The sequence below is a fragment of the Pelophylax lessonae genome (genome assembly GCF_965119305.1).
Source record: "Pelophylax lessonae genome assembly, chromosome: 5".
NCBI classification, from domain to species: Eukaryota; Metazoa; Chordata; class Amphibia; order Anura; family Ranidae; genus Pelophylax; species Pelophylax lessonae.
This window is the reverse complement of record NC_138772.1, coordinates 161086160-161105252: the sequence shown is the minus strand read 5'-3', so window position 1 is coordinate 161105252 and position 19093 is coordinate 161086160. Positions and strand designations below refer to the sequence as shown.

The 19093-nt window shown below is 45.5% G+C and overlaps 1 protein-coding gene across 2 annotated transcripts in view; it reads left to right on the top strand.

Annotated features, from left to right (window-relative positions):
* The window catches only part of GADL1 (glutamate decarboxylase like 1), a 426922-nt gene that overhangs the window by 351987 nt on the left and 55842 nt on the right, over nucleotides 1–19093 (top strand). For both annotated transcript variants that reach the window (XM_082257434.1, XM_082257433.1), the window contains exon 13: nucleotides 17900–17951. In XM_082257434.1, the coding sequence (XP_082113560.1) occupies nucleotides 17900–17951 (52 nt within the window). The remainder of the gene's footprint in view (nucleotides 1–17899; nucleotides 17952–19093) is intronic.

Sequence of the window (19093 nt, the reverse complement as noted above, 5' to 3'; positions counted from 1 at the left end):
TGTAGAAAGTACTGAAAAGAAAAGGAGAAAGAAGGAAAAAGAGAAGTAAAGAGTAACAATGGAAATAAAAGTCAGATAAAAATGATGCCTGTGTGCCAGGTGAAGTAGTTGGGCAGAGGCTTTTACTCTTAAAGTTACTGAGCTGTGCATGCATGCACACAAACCCCAGCAGCAATACTGTGGCTGAAACGGCCATTTTTACTGTGGAGGGGAGGCAAAAATGGTTGCTTTGAGCAGCATCTATCCACCAGCACAGTCCTGGCCACAATATATTTTGTATCTGTTTATGTAACTAAAGGCTGAACCTCTGCTCATTTTGGAATATGGGTCAGTTGTCTATGAACCTCTGTGGCATTGCCTCTACTCAGAAGGGCCCTCTGAATTCATTTTGAACCTTAAATTGAGAAACATACACCATTTTTCTATCCGGTTTCATTTACTTTTTTTTTACATACTGTATAGAATAGTAGTAGTCCCGTTATTAGATATATTTTCTTCAGCTTTATTTTAGATGCTTGGAATGGTAAAGGTGTAGGCAGAACACTAAAAGAAACAGGATAATGGCACTAGACTTTCCCACACAGATCCTTACTTTGCAGCATGATTAGCTTTTATATGTTTTGGCGTTTACTCTGCCCCACGGCAGACTGCATCAACAATGTAGGCAAAGCGGGTGCTCCTGGTATTCATGGTTTGATGTTGTGGGCCCCCATTGGGTCAACTTTGATGGATGGTGTGAGGAAACATTTCTGTCTGTGTACACTTTGATTGTCTGGGCCATAAAGCAGGCTTGGGGCTTTTTTTTTTTTTGCTGCTGAGTGCCACTCTAAAATACAGATGTAAACACCAGGATGAGCATAGGAATATTGACTAAGAGATGATTTCTTAACATTTTTTTAGTCACAGAACCCTTTAAAGTATGCATAATCTTGAAGCATCCCAGTCTAAAATGCAAAAAAAAACGAAATGTTACTTATCAATAGGAAACATGAGCCTGAGCAATGCACACAATTGCTTTGAGTAAATTATTTTTACAAGCCCCTCTTCACATCAGAGGTTCCTTTGTCACATCACAGGTCCCACCATCACCCAAGTCCCATTTCACATCAGAGACCCCATAACATCAGAGTCCTCCCTATGCATGATATCCCCACATCACACCAGAGATCCCCATCACATCTGAGTCCCTGGTCACAGAGCCCCCTAATCACAGAGCCCCTCATTACAGCCCCCCAATCACACAGAGCCCTGCCTGTTGGTTCCATCAGTGCTGCAGAGGGTGGGAAGGAGAGGAGGTAGACTTCTATCTCCTCCTAAATGCTCGGGGCTTGCATAGTGCCTGCCCTGGATTTATGTCATGCATTGCCATGTTACGAGTGAGCCAGCTGCCCTCATCATAGCAGAAAATGACACCATGGGTCCTAGCCCTAGAGTGCCATCGGTTGTTATGGTGCACATGGACAACCTGCCCACACCATAGCAACTCCTGACACTGGCAAAATGGGCATGCTTGTGGCACCCTGGGGGAACCCAGACAGTGTACAGATTGAAAAACACCGGGCTGTTATCCACTTCAATTACCAGGCACTTTTAATCCCTTTCTGCGCAGGCCAATTTTCAGCTTTCAGTGCTGTCACACATTGAGTGATAATTGCCTGGTCATGCAACACTGTACCCAAACTAAATTTTTATATTTTTGTTCACCCAAACAGAGCTTTCCTTTTGTGGTATTAAATCACCATAGGGTTTTTTTTATTTTTTACTAAATACAGTTTTGCAAATAAATAATCTTTCTTCATAAATTTAGGCCAAAATGTATTCTGCTACATTTTTTAAAAAAATAAACCAAATTACAGTATAATATTAATCAGTAGGAAAGTTACTGTATACAGGCCACTCTGTGGTATATATCTGAAAATTGATCAATCCTGATGTACTGATGGTCTATCTCATTTCTTGAAGTCCAAAAATGTCAGAACAGTATAGATATTCTCCAAATGACCCCTTTTTGGAATGCAGACAGTCAAAGATATTTATTAAGAGGTATGGCTAGTTTTTTGAAGTTGTAGTGTTTTTTTTATAATTTTTGGAAAATGAAGAAATTAAAAAAAAAAAAAAACATTTTTGTTTAAATACTGTCACCAATGCAGTACAGCGTCATCATATAACTGGTGTGGCAATGATCAGAAACACTGACTGGTGACAGTATGAAATAAAAATAATAATAATTGTTTTTCAATTGTTTTTTTTATTTTTTTAATTTTTTAAGATTTTTTTAAAACACTTTGACCAGAGCAATATGTTACCATAGTAACATTGCACTACTCTGGGGAAGGGATCAGTATTTTATCTTTTTTCTTTTACATTACGTTTTCTTATAGAAATGAATTGCATTGCTATATGCAAACATTTTACTGAATGAAATTGATTCATTCCCTTTCTTTTGTTGTGATTGGCCACAGCTGATCAAATGGCTCAGATGGGCTGTGATTAGACTGTGACCAATCAAAGCTAGCGACACAATTGTACACAATGGATGGCTTGAAAGGAATCCATCCATTGTTTACAACAGTCATGTGACCTGCTGTTATTGGTTGCGGTAGTCACATGGTACTGGCAGCAGGCCGGTACAGAGACCAGTCATCGACACAGCCGGTGACAGATCGCGCCGGAGCGTGGCTCCACAGGTGATCGAGGTGCAAACTTCATATGACATCCAACCGGAGGGGATGAGAGGCCAGCCCTGGTGTCATTATGTCACAGGCCGGGCGGGAATGGGTTATAAAGCTTTGTTCGGAGGAATAAAAAAAAATGCCAAACATCTCTGAAAACTGTGTTTTTGTGCCCATGCGCATTAGCCCCCTATATGTTAAATTTTACTTTGACTTCTCCCAGTCAAATGGAATCCTCATCACAGATCATGCAGTCCCCTTTTGACATCTGAGCTCTACCTTTTGGTTCCAGCAGTGTGCCAGAGGGTGGGAGTTGGGTGAGTCACCTGCCATCACCATAGCAACAAATGACACCATGGGTCCTGGCCCTAGAGCGCCTTAGCTTGTTACGGGGCACGTGGATGCCCTGCCCACCCCATAGCAACTCCTGACACTAAATGAAGATAAAATGGGTTTCTGCTCATGGCATTCCGGGGGGCACCCAAATGGTGAACAGGTTGAGAAACACTGGACTTATTCTTATTGTTCAGTTCAGAGGAATTTAAAAAATGCCAAAAACCACTCAAATGGTGTTTTGTGCCTATTTGTATTAGCCCTTTGTATGTTCAACTTGACTTTGACTTCTTCTGATTTGTAAAAACAGCTGCAGCTTTGTGGGTTGTCTACTATATATCATAAACCATATTTCTGTATGAAAATGACCAACCAATACATAAACTAACGAAAAGAACATCTCAGCCCTTGACATTATTTTTTCTTCTGCTTGCATCTGTTTCATATGTCACATCATTAGCAAGAAAAGAATCACTACCTCAGCCATGGCTATTCTTGTCTTTACTTGATAGAAGGAATAAGAAGATATTATTAAGTCAGATTTCAATGCAGATTTATTCCCACAATGCTAGAAATGCTAGCAACATATCACTGTTTTGCTCTGAAGACTGGGATTTTCTGAGTGTCATTATCAATAGCAATCTACCAGTACTTCAGAATAAATTAGTGGAGGAGCTACAGCACTGAAAATCATTATGTACTGGAGCAGATAGCCAAGCTTATTGTTAATTTAAACAATCAGGTTTTCTTTACAAATGTCATAACTGTCCACATATATATTTTTTTAAATTGTTTTTGGCAGATAGATTTAGCTAAATGCTGACTATACTCAATTGTCATCTAAATATTGAGATCACCTGCAAGACACTTTTAAAAGTGAATAGTCTTTATTGGTCTCTCAAAATAGTCAAACACACAGTCAAACACAAATAGCTTTCTTTAGCAAAAGTAAAGCAAACAGTTATCAGTCCTGGTACAAAGAAAACCATTCAACAGGCTCACCGCCAGTCTCTCAGTTCCTTACTGGGGTTTAGGGTTCCCACTTGTTTTGGGGTACAAGACAAGCTGCAGGAGTTCAGCAAAATCCAGAATCTTAATTTCCAGAGAGTCCACCCTTGTTCACAGCTGTAAAACCACTCCACGCTTCCTCATAGGCACCTCCTGCATGTTGACAAGACCACTTCAGGACCAGAATCCCTTTAATCAAGGTTATTAGGCTCTTCCCTCCCAAAACTCTTTAAAAATTCAAAATCTTGGGTCCCTAATAATGGCATACCAATCCAGAATTACTGAAAATCAGTCCTCTCCTCTCTGACAGAAATACCTGGAACCCCTCACCTTGCATGGGTGAGAACCCCTGAGTACTAACAATGTCTCTTTAGCTCTCTTCAAGGAACCATTATCCATATAGTGGGGAAATATATCTGCCATCCAGGACACACTCCTGGAATTCTGTACGGGATGCTAAAGTATTTTCTAAAAAGGGCATTATTATCCAAACTCATATATAATTGGTTAACAATGAAAAAAAATATAAAACAATCACTACAATCTCATATGACTTTAACCTGCAATTGTAATTTTAAAATTCAATATTTTTAAATCTACAGCTTTCATTAAAAATATACCTGGTGATTCTGCCATGAAGGTCCTTGATCTCTCCTTGTCTTCCAATTGTGCTCTTGTGTTTTCCTATGGGCTTCCTATGGAGACTTCAGACTTCCATATATGGGCTAGCTGTGCTATTGATCGACTTGTGTACAACCAGCCCAGATTTTTCCCAAAGGATCATTGCCGCCCGCTATAGCCGGCAACACTGGTCATTGTATTCTGCCGATGGGGAAGGCTTCCTGTCAGCAGAATACAATAGCTACAGTGGGAGTTTTTTATTTTCTATCCTTTCATCTCTCATCCATTTTTTATGCATTCTACAAGCTTCAGAGTCCTGAAGTCAGCAGAGTGTGAAGTTTGAAGTATTTTTAAAGCACATCTTTGTTCTTTATAAATATGTGGTGTTTGCTGTGATAAGATTGCCCAGCTCAGCAGATCTCAGATCATGGCAACCTGAACTGTTACTTCCAATTTGACAGGACTAGTTACCTGTATATAAGTCTAATCACACACACGCACACTTATTCACGAAAGTGTATCATTGAACACCTGTATCAAAAAGGTGTTAAAGCGGAGTTCCGGGCACAGAATCGTTTTTTTTTTTTCAATCTCCCCCTAACAATCACCCTTACACATCAATACATCCGCTAATCCTGGTTAGAATGGTGAAATAATGAGTTTGCAAGAATAAAATCTTACTTTATATAATTTCTGATGTGCGGCGCCATCTTTGTTGTGGATTGCCGAGTCCGTTGTGGGGAAATGTCTTCCCTTCTTCCTGATTCCAGTGGGCGTAGGCCTGTGAGTCAAGAAATGAGAACAGTGGTCGGCCACCCATGTGACTGCAAAGTGCATCATGGGAGGGCCGAGGAAGAGCTCCCAGGATGCATTGCGGCAGGAAGTAACGAGGAGAGCCGAGGCACAGGAGGGAGGAAGTCCTTTGAAAGGTGAGTATACAAACCTCTGTAAACAGGTAAGTGAAAAAAAAAAAACTATGGGAATATCCAATTCTGACTCAGCGGAGAGTAAGGAATACAATGCAGTAATTATTAGAAATTGAATTTTGTGCCCGGAACTCCGCTTTAATGATCAATAAGATAACATATAGGTTACAATGCAATTGCTAAGTCAAACAGAATCAGCTGTGTAGGAAGAATGAAACTGGACGAGGAAAAGCCATACTCTATTAACAAGATGAGGTCACTAAAGATGATTTACTGAGGATCGTCACTCTCCCCCAAAAATTAAAAGTCAGCAACTACAAATACTGTAGCTGCTGACTTTTAATAAAAGGACACTTACCTGTCCATAGATCCAGTGATCACCTGGGCCAGTTCTTAACCAGACTTCAAGTCTCCAGTGTTTACTTTGGGAAGCTGGCTTTGACTCCTTGCGGCTTCACAGTTGGATTCCCACCATGCCTGTGCGAGCCTTGCTGCACTTTGTGAATTGCCCTTCAGCCTTCTGGGACCTGTGATGTGTGCCAGATGGTTGCATGAAAGGAGAGGTGGGACTGAGCTTCTGATCCATTTTCCTAGGCAAATCCAGCAGAAGTGGGAGCAGGTACCTAGAAAAGCTAGGTACCTTCCCCTCAGCCCCCCCCCCCCAAAAAAAAGTGTTCAAAAGTGGGAGAGGAGGGTGGTAGAATTAGGATTTGGGTGAAGTTCCGCTTTAATGTAAAAATTCCTGCACAGAGGCCAGACTAAGCAAAGCAACAACACAATAGCTGACAACATGGTCCTACAGCATCAAATTTCAGCGAAGATGTGTTTGTGCTGTCCAAGCTTTTCTGCATGAAAAACATGCAATGTTACATTAACCACTTAAGCCCCGGAAGATTTTACCCCCATTCCGACCAGGGGGTATTTTGCGATTCGGCACTGCGTGAATTTAACGCACAATTGCGCGGTCGTGCGACGCTGTACCTAAACGAATTTGACGTCCTTTTTTTCCCACAAACAGAGCTTTCTTTTGGTGGTATTTGATCACCTGTGCGATTTTTTGATCACGCGCTATAAACAAAAAAAGAGCGTCAATTTTGCAAAAATAGCAATATTTTTCACATTTTTTTATATGAAATTCCCCCAAAAAAAAATGTAAAAATCAAAATTTTTAAAAATTTTCGGCCAATTTGTTTTATGCTACCTATGTTTGGTAAAAAAAATCGCAAAAAGCGTATTTTGATTGGTTTGCGCAAAAGTTATCGCGTTTACTAACAAAGGGAAAGATTTTTGTCATTTTTGTTGTTTTTTTTTTTAACGCGTAATGGCGGCGATCTGCGATTTTTTTTGCGGTACTGCGACATTGCGGCGGACAGATCGGACCCTTGACTGACATTTTTGACACTTTTGGGGTTACCAGTGACATTTCTACAGTAATCAGTGCTATACATATGCACTGTTACTGTAAAAATACACTGGTAGTGAAGGGGTTAACTTTATTTGGAAGGGAGGGGCTGTGTGTGTCCCTAGGGGCGTGGTTTCTACTGTGATTGGCTGTGGCTCTAGCTGTAAGGACACTGATCAACGGATCTACATACCAGATCCGTTTTATCAGTGCCTTTGCAGCGAGGAGAATGACAGGCAGTTTGTTTACACAAGCTGCCTGACATTCTCCCTCTCCCCCGCCGATCGCCGAGTGACCGGCGGACATCGGGTCCGCTGGTCACACGCGCGGGGGGGTCCGTGACCACGCGGGAGCGGGAGCGCGCCCCCGGGGGCGCGCGCTCGCTCCCTAGACCCTCACAAGCAAGCAACGTAGCCCTACGTTAGTTTGCCTGTGAGGGGCTGACCGCCGACGTAGATAGTCGTGCGGCGGTCGGCAAGTGGTTAAGGACTGAAAATGCAGTGGTTGACCAAGAAAACTTAATGTAGCAGACAAAAAACATATCATGCTGACTTCCCTTTACAATCAGAACATGTCTAGTGACATCATCAGCCTCAGTAAAGGGCTATTTTATTTAAAACAAGTATTACATGGAGCCGGATGACGTCACTTCCGTGTCACCGCTGAGACCCGAAATTTCAATGCAGAAAAACTGATTTGTCCATCAACCGTGCACACCCGTTAGTGGATGTTTTATCCAAATGTACCATATATGCCAGCGTATAAGGCGACTGGGCGTATAAGACGACCCCCTAATTTTCCAGTTAACCTCCCTGGCGGTAATCCCGAGCGTGACTCGGGGTTGATTTTTTATATCAGGAGCGGTAACCCCGAGTCACGCTCGGGGTGGATTGCAGAGAGCACAGCGGTGTTCTCTTACCTTATTCTTTTTTTTTTTTTTTTTGTAAATTCAATGTGTATTGAGAAAGGAAAAAGGGCATACAATATAATACAGCACAACAGAGCATATTGATAAATGTCAATAACTGTAAGTGGAGATGTAGCGGGTCAGGGAACAAGCATAAAACAATGACACACGTGTAGTCTTGTGCTCCCAGACCGCTATAGTAGTAAATGGAGGTTCAAAAAGGAAAGTGGGCTATGGTGCGTAGTTCAACCAGGCAACGCCCCCCCTCCACCGGCATCTCTCAAATGGCCGGTCTGGTAGGAAGAGGAGGAACCAAGCTGACCTTCCAGGCACCCTGCAGCCATCACAACATAGGAAGAGTAGAAATGCCCAGGGGGGGGGGGGGGTAGTTTTCCATATGGGGGAAGAGCAGAAAGAGGAGAGAAGAGAGGGGAGGAAAAGTCAGCAGGGGAGAGGGGTGAAAAGTGGTACAAGAGGGGGGGGTAAGGGGGAAAGACAGGATGGGAGAGGGATGACCAACCCCAGCGCCTCAGACCCGTCAAGCGATCAGGTCTTTGTATTCATCGGAGAAGCTAAACTCATGCCAGTAGTACCATCGCTTGAGGAACCCTTCACGCGACCCCCGTGCAGTCGCCACCAGATCTTCCATTTCATTAATATGCGCTACTTTTCTCAACCACAGTGCCACCGTGGGGGGCTGTGACTGTTTCCAGAGAAGAGGAATGCAACTCTTGGCAGCCGTGAGTAGGAGCGGCAGGATCGACTTCCGGTAAGATGAGCGTGGAAAGCTATTGTGGTGGAGGAGGAAGAGTGCGGGATCAAGAGTGAGGGGATGGTCCGTGAACTTTTGCGAGACGCGCAGCACCTCCCCCCAGAAGAGGCGAAGGCGGCTGCACGACCAGAAGATGTGAAGAAGGGACCCCACCTCTTCCCCACAGCGCCAGCAAAGGTCAGAGCAAGAGGGGAACATCCTGTGTAACCTGGCCGGGGTGAAATACCATCTGGTCAGGAGCTTGTACCCGGATTCCTGATATTTGGAGCACGTAGAGGTCTTGTAGGTAAAGAAGAAAATACGTTCCACCTGAAGATCGGACAGAGAGAGCCCCAAGTCTTTTTCCCAACGGGTCAAGAATAGGGGTCTGAAGGCGGGCTCCGGGGCAGTCAGGAGCTTATACAGCAAAGAGATCGTGTGGCGCAACGGAGAATCCGACGAACAGAGTTCCTCAAAGGGAGTGAGACGCCGCATAAAGGAGGCCGCCGGTGGCAGGGAGCACAGGAAATGAGCTAGCTGTATCTTGTGCCAGAAGGACAAGGTTGAAAAGGTGCTATCCGAGAAGAGAGCCCGCCTAGAGACCCATTGTCCGTTGCGAACGAAATGTCTGGCCTGATAAAGGCCCTTGGTCTTCATTTTTCGGAACCCCGGGTCTGTCAGGCCCGGGGTGAAGTCCCGATTGTCGAGCACCGGAAACAGAGGGGAAGGCAGAGTCGCCATGACGCCATCCCTGAGCATCCTACGCCCCAGTCCCAGCGTGGCCCCAATGGTCGGGTGGTCCACAGCCCATCTAGGCAATGCGGAAATGCCCCAGAATAGGGATTCCGGTGGGGAGTCTCCAATGCCCCGTTCAATGCGCACCCATTGTTTCAGGGAGCCATGCACATGCCAATCCAAGACCCGGGCAAGATGACAGGATGCGTAGTACATCGTTGCGTCTGGAAAGGCCATGCCGCCACTCAGCTTGGGCATGCGAAGAACCCGCAACGCCAATCGTGGGGGACTTCGGAGCCAAAGAAATCTACGAAAGGCTTCGTTAATCTTCCGGAGGAAGGCCTGTGGAATATAAATTGGCAGGGCTTGCAGGACATAAAGCAAACGGGGCATGATATTCATTTTGATGATGTTACAGCGCCCAAACCAAGAGAACATACCCTTCTGCCAATCCTCTAGGTCTTTTCGAATACGCGCAAGGAGAGGTGGGAAGTTGCATGCGAAGACACGGTCAGGGCAGTTAGGAAGAAATACCCCCAAGTACTTGATGTGGGAAGAACTCCACTTAAAAGGGAAATCCCTCTGGAGAAGGCGCAGCGAGGGCGGGGGCATAGAGACCGGCAAGGCCTCCGACTTCTGGTAATTGATTTTGTACGAGGACAATGCCTCATAGGCACGGAATTCTCGGAGGAGATTAGGTAGGGAGAGGAGCGGTTTAGAGAGAAAGAAAAGAAGGTCGTCGGCGTAAGCCGCCACCTTCGGGGTGAGCGAGGGCGAGACCTCGATACCACCGATATCAGCGTTAGCTCTTACCATGCGCAGAAAAGGTTCAAGAGTCAGGACAAATATCAGCGGGGACAGGGGGCATCCCTGTCGCGTTCCATTTGAGATATCCAACGGACTAGAGAGCCTGCCGTTGACCTTGACACACGCCGACGGCCGGGAGTAAATTGCGCCGATCCAAGACATCATGCGCTCCCCGAGTCCAATGTGTCTCATAGTTTCCAGGAGGAAGTCCCAGTTCACCCGATCGAACGCCTTTTCGGCGTCCGTCGAGAGAAGCAACATGGGGGTCTTCCGGGCACATGCAACATGTAAGATGTTTAGAGCTTTCGTGGTGTTATCTCGAGCCTCTCGGGAAGGCACGAAACCCACCTGGTCGTCCTGGACCAATTGTGGGAGCAACGGAGCCAGGCGGGATGCCAAAATCTTGGTGAAAAGTTTCAGGTCCACATTCAGGAGCGAGATGGGCCTGTAGCTCGGGCACAGAAGAGGATCCTTGCCCTCCTTCGCTATCACCGTGATATGTGCGCGAAGCGAGTCTGCCGGAAACTCCGCCCCCGAGCCCGTAGCATTGTAGGCAGCAAGGAAATGTGGGGCCAGAATATCGGCAAAGCATTTATAATAAGCCAGAGAGTAGCCATCAGGCCCCGGTGCCCTCCCACTCTGAGACCCCGCAATGGCTCCTAGGAGTTCATCAAGGCGAAGCGGCTCCTCCAGTCGTTCCAGTTCCTCTGCGGAAAGGCTAGGAAGACCAGAGGTCTGTATGTACTCTTGAATCCTAGAACGGAGGCCCACCCGGGTGGGCGAAGACGCGTTCGGGGTCAGATTGTATAAAGAGGCGTAATATCGCCGGAAGGTTTCTGCAATTTGCTCCGTGGCCTACACCCTCTGACGGGGCGCCGCGAGAATCTCCGGAATAAAAGTCGACGCTCTTTGTTGACGTAACGCACGGGCAAGGATCCTGCCGCACTTGTCGCCATGTTCGTAAAAAACACGTTTGCACTTTGCCAACGAGGCTTTTGCTCTAAAAAGGGCCAGGGAGCGTAACTGCTCCCGAAGCACAGACAGCTCCTGTAGAGCAGACTGAGCCAGTGAGCGCTTGTGTGCAGCTTCCAAGGTAGCAATGCGTCGGACCAGGTCCTCCACCTGGCGGGCTCTTTCCCTTTTGCACTGAGTCCCAAGTTTGATCAGGACCCCTCGCATGTAGCTCTTATGAGCCTCCCAAACCATCAAAGGAGGGCTTTCCGGGAGGGCATTAGCTACAAAGAACCTTTCCAATTCCACTCGGAGTTCCTTCAAGAGCTGAGGATCCTGGAGGAGACCATCATTGATCCGCCACTGCCACTGGCGAGCTTCAGGGGTTCGCAGGTCTACATCAAGAACCACCGGCGCATGATCAGAGATTGTGATGGAGCCGATAGACGATGAAATCACACGGCCCAGCATAGTTTGTGGTAGAAGGAAGTAGTCAATGCGCGAGTAGGAATCATGTGGGGACGAATAGAAGGTGTAGTCCCTGGAGGTCGGATGAAGCACCCTCCAGACGTCCACCAAGTGGAAGGCATGAAAGCTCTTCTTCAGACGTTTCAATGCTGCGTAAGAAATGTGGGAAGCCCCCCTAGAGGCGTCCAATATTGGATCCATGACAAAATTAAGGTCGCCTCCAAGGAGGACCTGGCCCTCAGAAAAGTCGTGTAGTGCGGAGAAAATGGATTCAAGGCACGACACCCGCTCAGTGTTAGGGAGGTAGAGATTAACCAAGGTAACTACCCCTGCGCCCAGGCGACCCTTAACAAATAAGGCCCGGCCCATCTCATCACTCCATGAGTCCAAGAATGTCCAAGGAGTTCGGCTGCTGATCAGTATGCTGACCCCTCTAGATCTGGAATCAGGAGAACAGCTGTGGTAGACCGCTGGAAAGTGTCTCCCCCCCAATCGAGGGAGCTTGGCGGATCTGAAGTGGGTCTCCTGCAGGAAGGCTACATGGGTCCGCAAGCGGCGAAGGTCAGTCAAAACAATGGTACGCTTCTCCGGAGTGTTGAGCCCCTTGACGTTGAGCGATACCAAACTAATCGGGTCGGCACGGGGGGAGGCCATCCCCACCCGACCGAGGGGAGAGAGACAAGGAGGGAAGGAAAGGGAAGGAGGAAGGAGAGTTGGGGAGGGAGGGGCAAGGGGAGAGAGGTAGAGGGAGAAAGAGAAAGAGAGAAAAGAAAACCAGGAGGTAGGATAGAAGGAGGAGAAGGGGAAAGTAGAGGGAACTGAAAAGCTACAGTGCCAACGGCACAGCGAGAGCAAAGCTCAATTCACCTGGGGTTCCAGACCCACCACCCAAGAACCGAGTGGAGTGTGGGGGACCCCGGGGGATAACCCTATAGGGGGTACGGGGAAAGTCACCACAAGAGGAGGAAGGCGACCCGCTCCCCGCCCTCCCCAAGTCGGCTTGTAAACAGAAACAAATGAGTAAGAAACGTCCGAAATTGCTAGAAACATGAAAAAAAAAAAAAAAAACACCTGTCATATAGCAATAGCAGTCAGGTGCGATCATTAAACAAGGCAATACCAAGATAACCCAACAACTAGGAATTTAGAAAGGGCGGGCCGCGGGGCAGACCCATGAACGGTGCTCCCATCCGGACCCAGGCGGCCCCGAGGGCCCCATCCCCAAGAGGTGCCACCCAGGACCCACCCCGGAGCACTGAAGGAGCAGACTAGGGAAAAGGCCCAAAACGAAACAACAAAAAAAAAAAAAAAAAAAAAAAAGGGGAAAAGAGGGGGGGAGGGGGAAAAAGGGGGAGAGGGGGGAGGGGGGAAAAGGGGGAGAGGGGGGGAGGGGGGAAAAGGGGGAGAGGGGGGGAGGGGGGAAAAGGGGGAGAGGGGGGGAAAGGGGGGAAAGGGGGGAGAGGAGAGGGGAGGGGAGGGGGAAAGGGGCGAGAGGGGGTGAGGGGGAATAGGGGGGGGAGGAGGGGGGAAGGGGGGGGGAAAGGGGAGGAGGAGGGGGGGGAAGGGGGGGAGGAGGGAAGGGAGAGTGTAGCAGCGCGGATCCCTGTAGGCAGCTAGCGTACATGCTGATCTTCTAACAACCTCCGCCACTGCGACCTGCGGGGGGGAGGGGGGGGAGAGGGGGGAAAGGGGGGGGGGAGGGGGGAAAGGGGAGGAGGAGGGAAGGGAGAGTGTAGCAGCGTCGGATCCCTGTAGGCAGCTAGCGTACAAGCTGATCTTCTAACAACCTCCGCCACTGCGACTACAACAGTAGGTGCTGAACATCATATGGCCAGCTAGGAGAGGGGGGGGGGGGGGGGCACAGGAGGCGCGCAGGACTGGCCTGCAAGGGACCGGCATGGCCGGCCGCCGTCCACGTCACCGGCAAACTCCGGGAGGAGTCCGCACCAACAATGACTGCAGTGGGTCCCACCCCCCGACCCCCCCGCCCACACCCCGACAAGGAAGACAGCGGGGAGGGACCCAGGGGGACCCAGCTCCACCCCCCCAGGACGCGCCAAAATACGGCGATCACGTACAAGGAGGGGAGGAAAGGCAGACCCCCACCAGTACCTCCGAAAGCACCTCTTACCTTATTCTGGCGATCCAGCGATGATCTCTCATTGCTGTGACCACCAGCCGAGAGTCCCGCCACTCCTCCGTCCCTCCGTCGGTGTGATCACTTCCTAGTTCCGTTCCCTGCAGCAGCAATGCTGCATGGGAGCGGAACTAGGGAGGGAAATTCAAAAAAAAAAAAAAACATGGTACAAAACACAAAACACATTATATATATATATATATATATATATATATATATATATATATATGCATATATATATACTGGTATATATATATATATATATATATATATATATATACCGGTGTATATATATATATGCATATATATATATATATATATATATATATATATATATATGCATATATATATATATATATATATATATATATATGTGTATATATATATATATATATATATATATATATGCACACACACATATATATATATATATAAAATTATATTATTGATTCAATTATAATTCATGCGTTATATATATATATGTATACACACACACATATATCTATATATAATATATAATGCATGAATTATAATCTAATCAATAATATAATTTTATTATATATTAAATAATAAAATAATATTATTGATTCGATTATAATTCACGTGTTTGTGTTTCAAATTTATCACATCTGGGATGTCTACTAGACTCTTGTTTTGGTCAGGTTTAATTCAGTAATTACTAAGAATTGTAGGCCTATAATACATAACGCCAAATTTCCATGAAAACAATTGTACCGCTTTTGGTATGTAATTCCTGACATAATCATACCGCCAGGGAGGTTAAAACATAGGTTTTGGGCTATAGTCGCCATATAAGACTACCCTTGCTTCATATTTACTTCTTCTTGCTGGTGGAGCCATGATGGGGTCTTGTCTAGCAGTCGTTTTGTTTACACCCACTAATCTGTCAGCCCGCTGGATGTGCGGTAATACTGTATGTGCCATAGCTTCAGCTACATACAGTATACCATGCTGATCATGGCAAGCGATGTATTTTATTATTAAATACAAGTCAGAGGTTATAACATCATCAGCCCGCCTCTCTGACTCAGCCAATCCGAGCAGACTTTGTATTCATTAATAGAATACATTGCATGCCGTAATTGGCTCATCGCGGTATACTGTATGTAGCCAAAGCTACGGTACAGCAGGGCTCAAAATTTCAAGTCCTGAGCTACTAGCCAGGCCTTAAGGGTTACTCGCCACCAGTTGCCCCACCCAACTCCTACCCTGCCCCTCCCCTAATTCCGCCCCTAAACACGCCCTCATAAATTATCTAAAAAATGTACACTGTTAAATGTTTTTGCATTAATGCAGAAGTTACAAAAATAAATATTAATAATGTTTTCAGTGCCCATCAGTGCAGCCTCATCAGTGCCCATCAATGCAGCCTATCAGTGACCATCAGTGCAGCATCATCAATAAAGCTTATCAGTGCAGCCTCAACAGTGCCCATCAGTGAAACCTCAACAGTGCCCATCAGTGCAGCTTGATCAGTGCCCATCAATGCTACCTCCCCTGTGCCCAATAATGCCGCCTCCCCTGTGCCCATCAATGCAGTCTCACCCATGCCCATCAAGGCTGCCTTGCCCATGCCCATCAATGCAGCCTCACACATGCCCATCAATGCAGCTTCACCCGTGCATGTGAATGCAACCTCACCCGTGCATATCAATGCAACCTCACCCATGCACATCAATGCAACCTTACCTGTACCCCTCAGTGCAGTTTTACCCGTGCCTGTCAATGCTGCTTCACATGTGCCCGTCAATGCAGTTTTACCTGTACCCGTCAATGCAGCTTTACCTGAGCCTGTTAATGCAGCTTCACCTGTGCCCATCAATGCAGCTTTATTTGTGCCCGACACTGCAGCTTTACCTAAACCTGTTAACGCAGCTTCACCTGTGCCCATCAATGCAGCTTTATCTTTGCCCGACAATGCAGCTTTACCTGAGCCTGTCAATGCAGCTTCATCTGTGCCCATCAATGCAGCTTTACCTGAGCCTGTTAACGTAGCTTCACCTGTGCCCATCAATGCAGCTTTATCTTTGCCCGACAATGCAGCTTTACCTGAGCCTGTTAATGCAGCTTCACCTGTGCCCATCAATGCAGCTTTACCTGAGCCTGTTAATTCAGCTTCACCTGTGACCATCAATGCAGCTTTATTTGTGCCCGACAATGCAGCTTTACCTGAGCCTGTTAACGCAGCTTCACCTGTGCCCATCAATGCAGTTTTATCTTTGCCCGACAATGCAGCTTTACCTGAGCCTGTTAATGCAGCTTCACCTGTGCCCATCAATGCAGCTTTACCTGAGCCTGTTAACGTAGCTTCACCTGTGCCCATCAATGCAGCTTTATCTTTGCCCGACAATGCAGCTTTACCTGAGCCTGTTAATGCAGCTTCACCTGTGCCCATCAATGCAGCTTTACCTGAGCCTGTTAATGCAGCTTCACCTGTGCCCATCAATGCAGCTTTACTTGTGCCTGACAATGCAGCTTTACCTGAGCCTGTAAACGCAGCTTCACCTGTGCCCATCAATGCAGCTTTATCTGTGCCCGACAATGCAGCTTCACCTGTGCCCATGAATGCAGCTTTATCTGTGCTCGGCAATGCACTGACCAGTGCAGGGGAAGAGAGAGAGAGGAAGAGGAAAGCTGTCTGGATAATGACAGAGCGTGGGTCATCCTGCTGTAACAGCTTTAATTGTAATTGCCAGACGCTCGCCGACACACACAGACCCGCCTCCTAGCCCGGCTCATTTGATAGACGTCACACGTCCTGGTTGGCCAGGTGTTCTGTCTATGAAAGAAGCCGGGCTAGGAGGCGGGACTGTGTGTGTCGGTGAGCACCCGATGTCCACCGGTCACACATATGGACATGTTAGGAAACGAGCAGGGGGCGGGAGCGCTCCTCCGGTGGCGCGCGCTTGCCCCCTAGAGGCTCTCAGGCTAGCGACGTAGTACTACGTCACTTTGCCTGTACGGGGCTGACTGCCGCAGTAAATATACTGTGGGCGGTCGGCAAGTGGTTAATGTTTTTAAAAGCTACATTTTTTATTTCAATCTGAAGCTTCTGTAACTTCCTGAAACTGTCATAAAAAATGAGGTGACTTAGGGCATCCTGTACATCAATTATGCCTCCAGAAAGTAATTTCTTCCTTCTGTGATTGGCTGATCAATTTCATCCAGAGTTTCCATAAAGCCTCAAGTAAAGTTTTAGTTTATTGAAATCCTTGAAATGTACATAAATCACCAATAGGAGATTGTTTTTTAATCAACAAACATGGAGTTACACTTCAGCCAGTTTACTGCTACCACCATATGTAGTACCTTGGTTTTGGTGGGTTTTACATGCATTTCCATCGGCTATAAATCTGACAAGTTGACTGTACACCTTGGTAATTGGTATATGTGTATTTAGCTGTTTGCCTGGGGGGGTCTGGCTTAAGCCGGCCATACATGAATAGAAATTCAGCTGGTTGAGCAGAGATTGACTTGTGTACAGGCAGCCTGTTGGGCTTTTCCCAAACAATTATTGCCCCCAGCATAGTTGGCAACACTAATCATTGTGTTCCCTGCCGATAGAACACAATAGCGCTGGGGGAGGGATTCCTCCATTAACACTATGTTGATTGGAGAATTAAGCAATGTTGTTTCCATACACCCATGGTGTAAAGAAAACAAAATTGCATAATCTATGGCCTTATAGAATCTAATAATTTCTGGTACTGGGTTTGCATATCAGCTATTCTCCCATATCTAGGAAAGTAAGTAGAAGACATATGTGATTTCATTTAAAACTCTGCTTTTAATTATTAGACTAAGGTCAGTCTTTATTAAGCCACAGTTTGCATCACTTCCAATTGCAGAACGTAGCTTATGTTTTTATTTTATTGAAACATTTATGAAGTAATACTTGCATATTGCATTCACTTATAATTTCTAGTATCTTTGAAAGTGTAGAATTTCTTTGTATTTTCCCTTTCTATTGCATTTTATATTCTATGCATATTCTTTCCTATCTCAATACGTTCATGTAACAATTAGAAATAAAGTTACATACACGCCTTAGGGTTCCATGTTCTTCTTAATATTCACCTGATGTCCGTAAAAAATGGAAAGGATAATGTTCCATACCCCTGGCCATCACATATAAGCTGTCATTTTCCTTTATTTTGCAGATATTTAGCAAATGAAATCAAGAAAAGAGACGGGTTTGAACTTCTCTGGGAGGTATGTAATGTTTTTTCTCTTTTATCTTTTAATGAAGTAATTCTACTAATGTCAATTTAAGTGATTTGATCTCAAAATGAAATACTTGGAATAAAACACTAATAATTTATAACAAAATCAAAGAGCATGGTGGGGAGTATGCTTTTGAAACCAATTATTATATAAGGTTTTAATAATCTGACTAAACTACGGTGCTGAAAACTAGTACATGGTAGGTTAATACGAGCAATATGAACCACATTCCCTTTCTGAACTAGGTCATGCCATAAATTAAGGCCCGAGTTCAAGTTTGGCAAAGACCTCTCCACTGCTAGTTTCAGGTTTTAAAAATGCCAAAACGGCCCCTCAAAATAAATGAATGGTACTAAATGCTATCATAATAACCATACGTTTGATGTGCTGCCTGAACTTCTGATCTTAGGGTATTCCTGTATGTCATTGTAAAGGTACCTTCACACCTATATGCATTTGCAGTCATATGCACTTATACGTGTTGAAGGGCACTGTTAATGTGTTATATCATGCATTATGACAACCAAGGGAGTCACAGTATATTCAAGAACAGAGAGTGTTCATGCTACAGATGTGCTACAATTACACCGAAATGCAAGATGCATTCATTTTTGTGCATTTTAACATTTTTTTTTTTTTTTTTATGTACTTGAAAACACGTGTTACTGCTATTTGAAATACTGCATGTCTTTCTTTTTCTTTAAAGGGACCTTGTCACCAGACTAATCATTCAACAAAAAATCTGTGCACATGTGCATTTAATGTATTTTATTAATGTTATTTACCTATAAAATTTCCCTTGTGTGGACATTTAAAAGCCTTGACAGTGTTGCTGGGAACCCCCATCTTCAGAGTGATGTCAGCAGACTTAGAGCTGTCACCCAAATAACACTCTATAGTATTTTAAAATCAAAAATGTTAGCTGTGCCTATCCTTGTGCAATCCAATTATTGTTTTTAAACCAAAACCTTACTTTCAAACCACAAAACTGCTATCATTATTCAGTGACAAACTTTTCTAAAAATAATTCAACACACAGCCATTAATGTCTAAACCACAAGCAACAAAAGAGAGTACACGCCTAATTGAAAATGTCCAAATTGGGCCCAATTAGCCATTTTCCCTCCCTG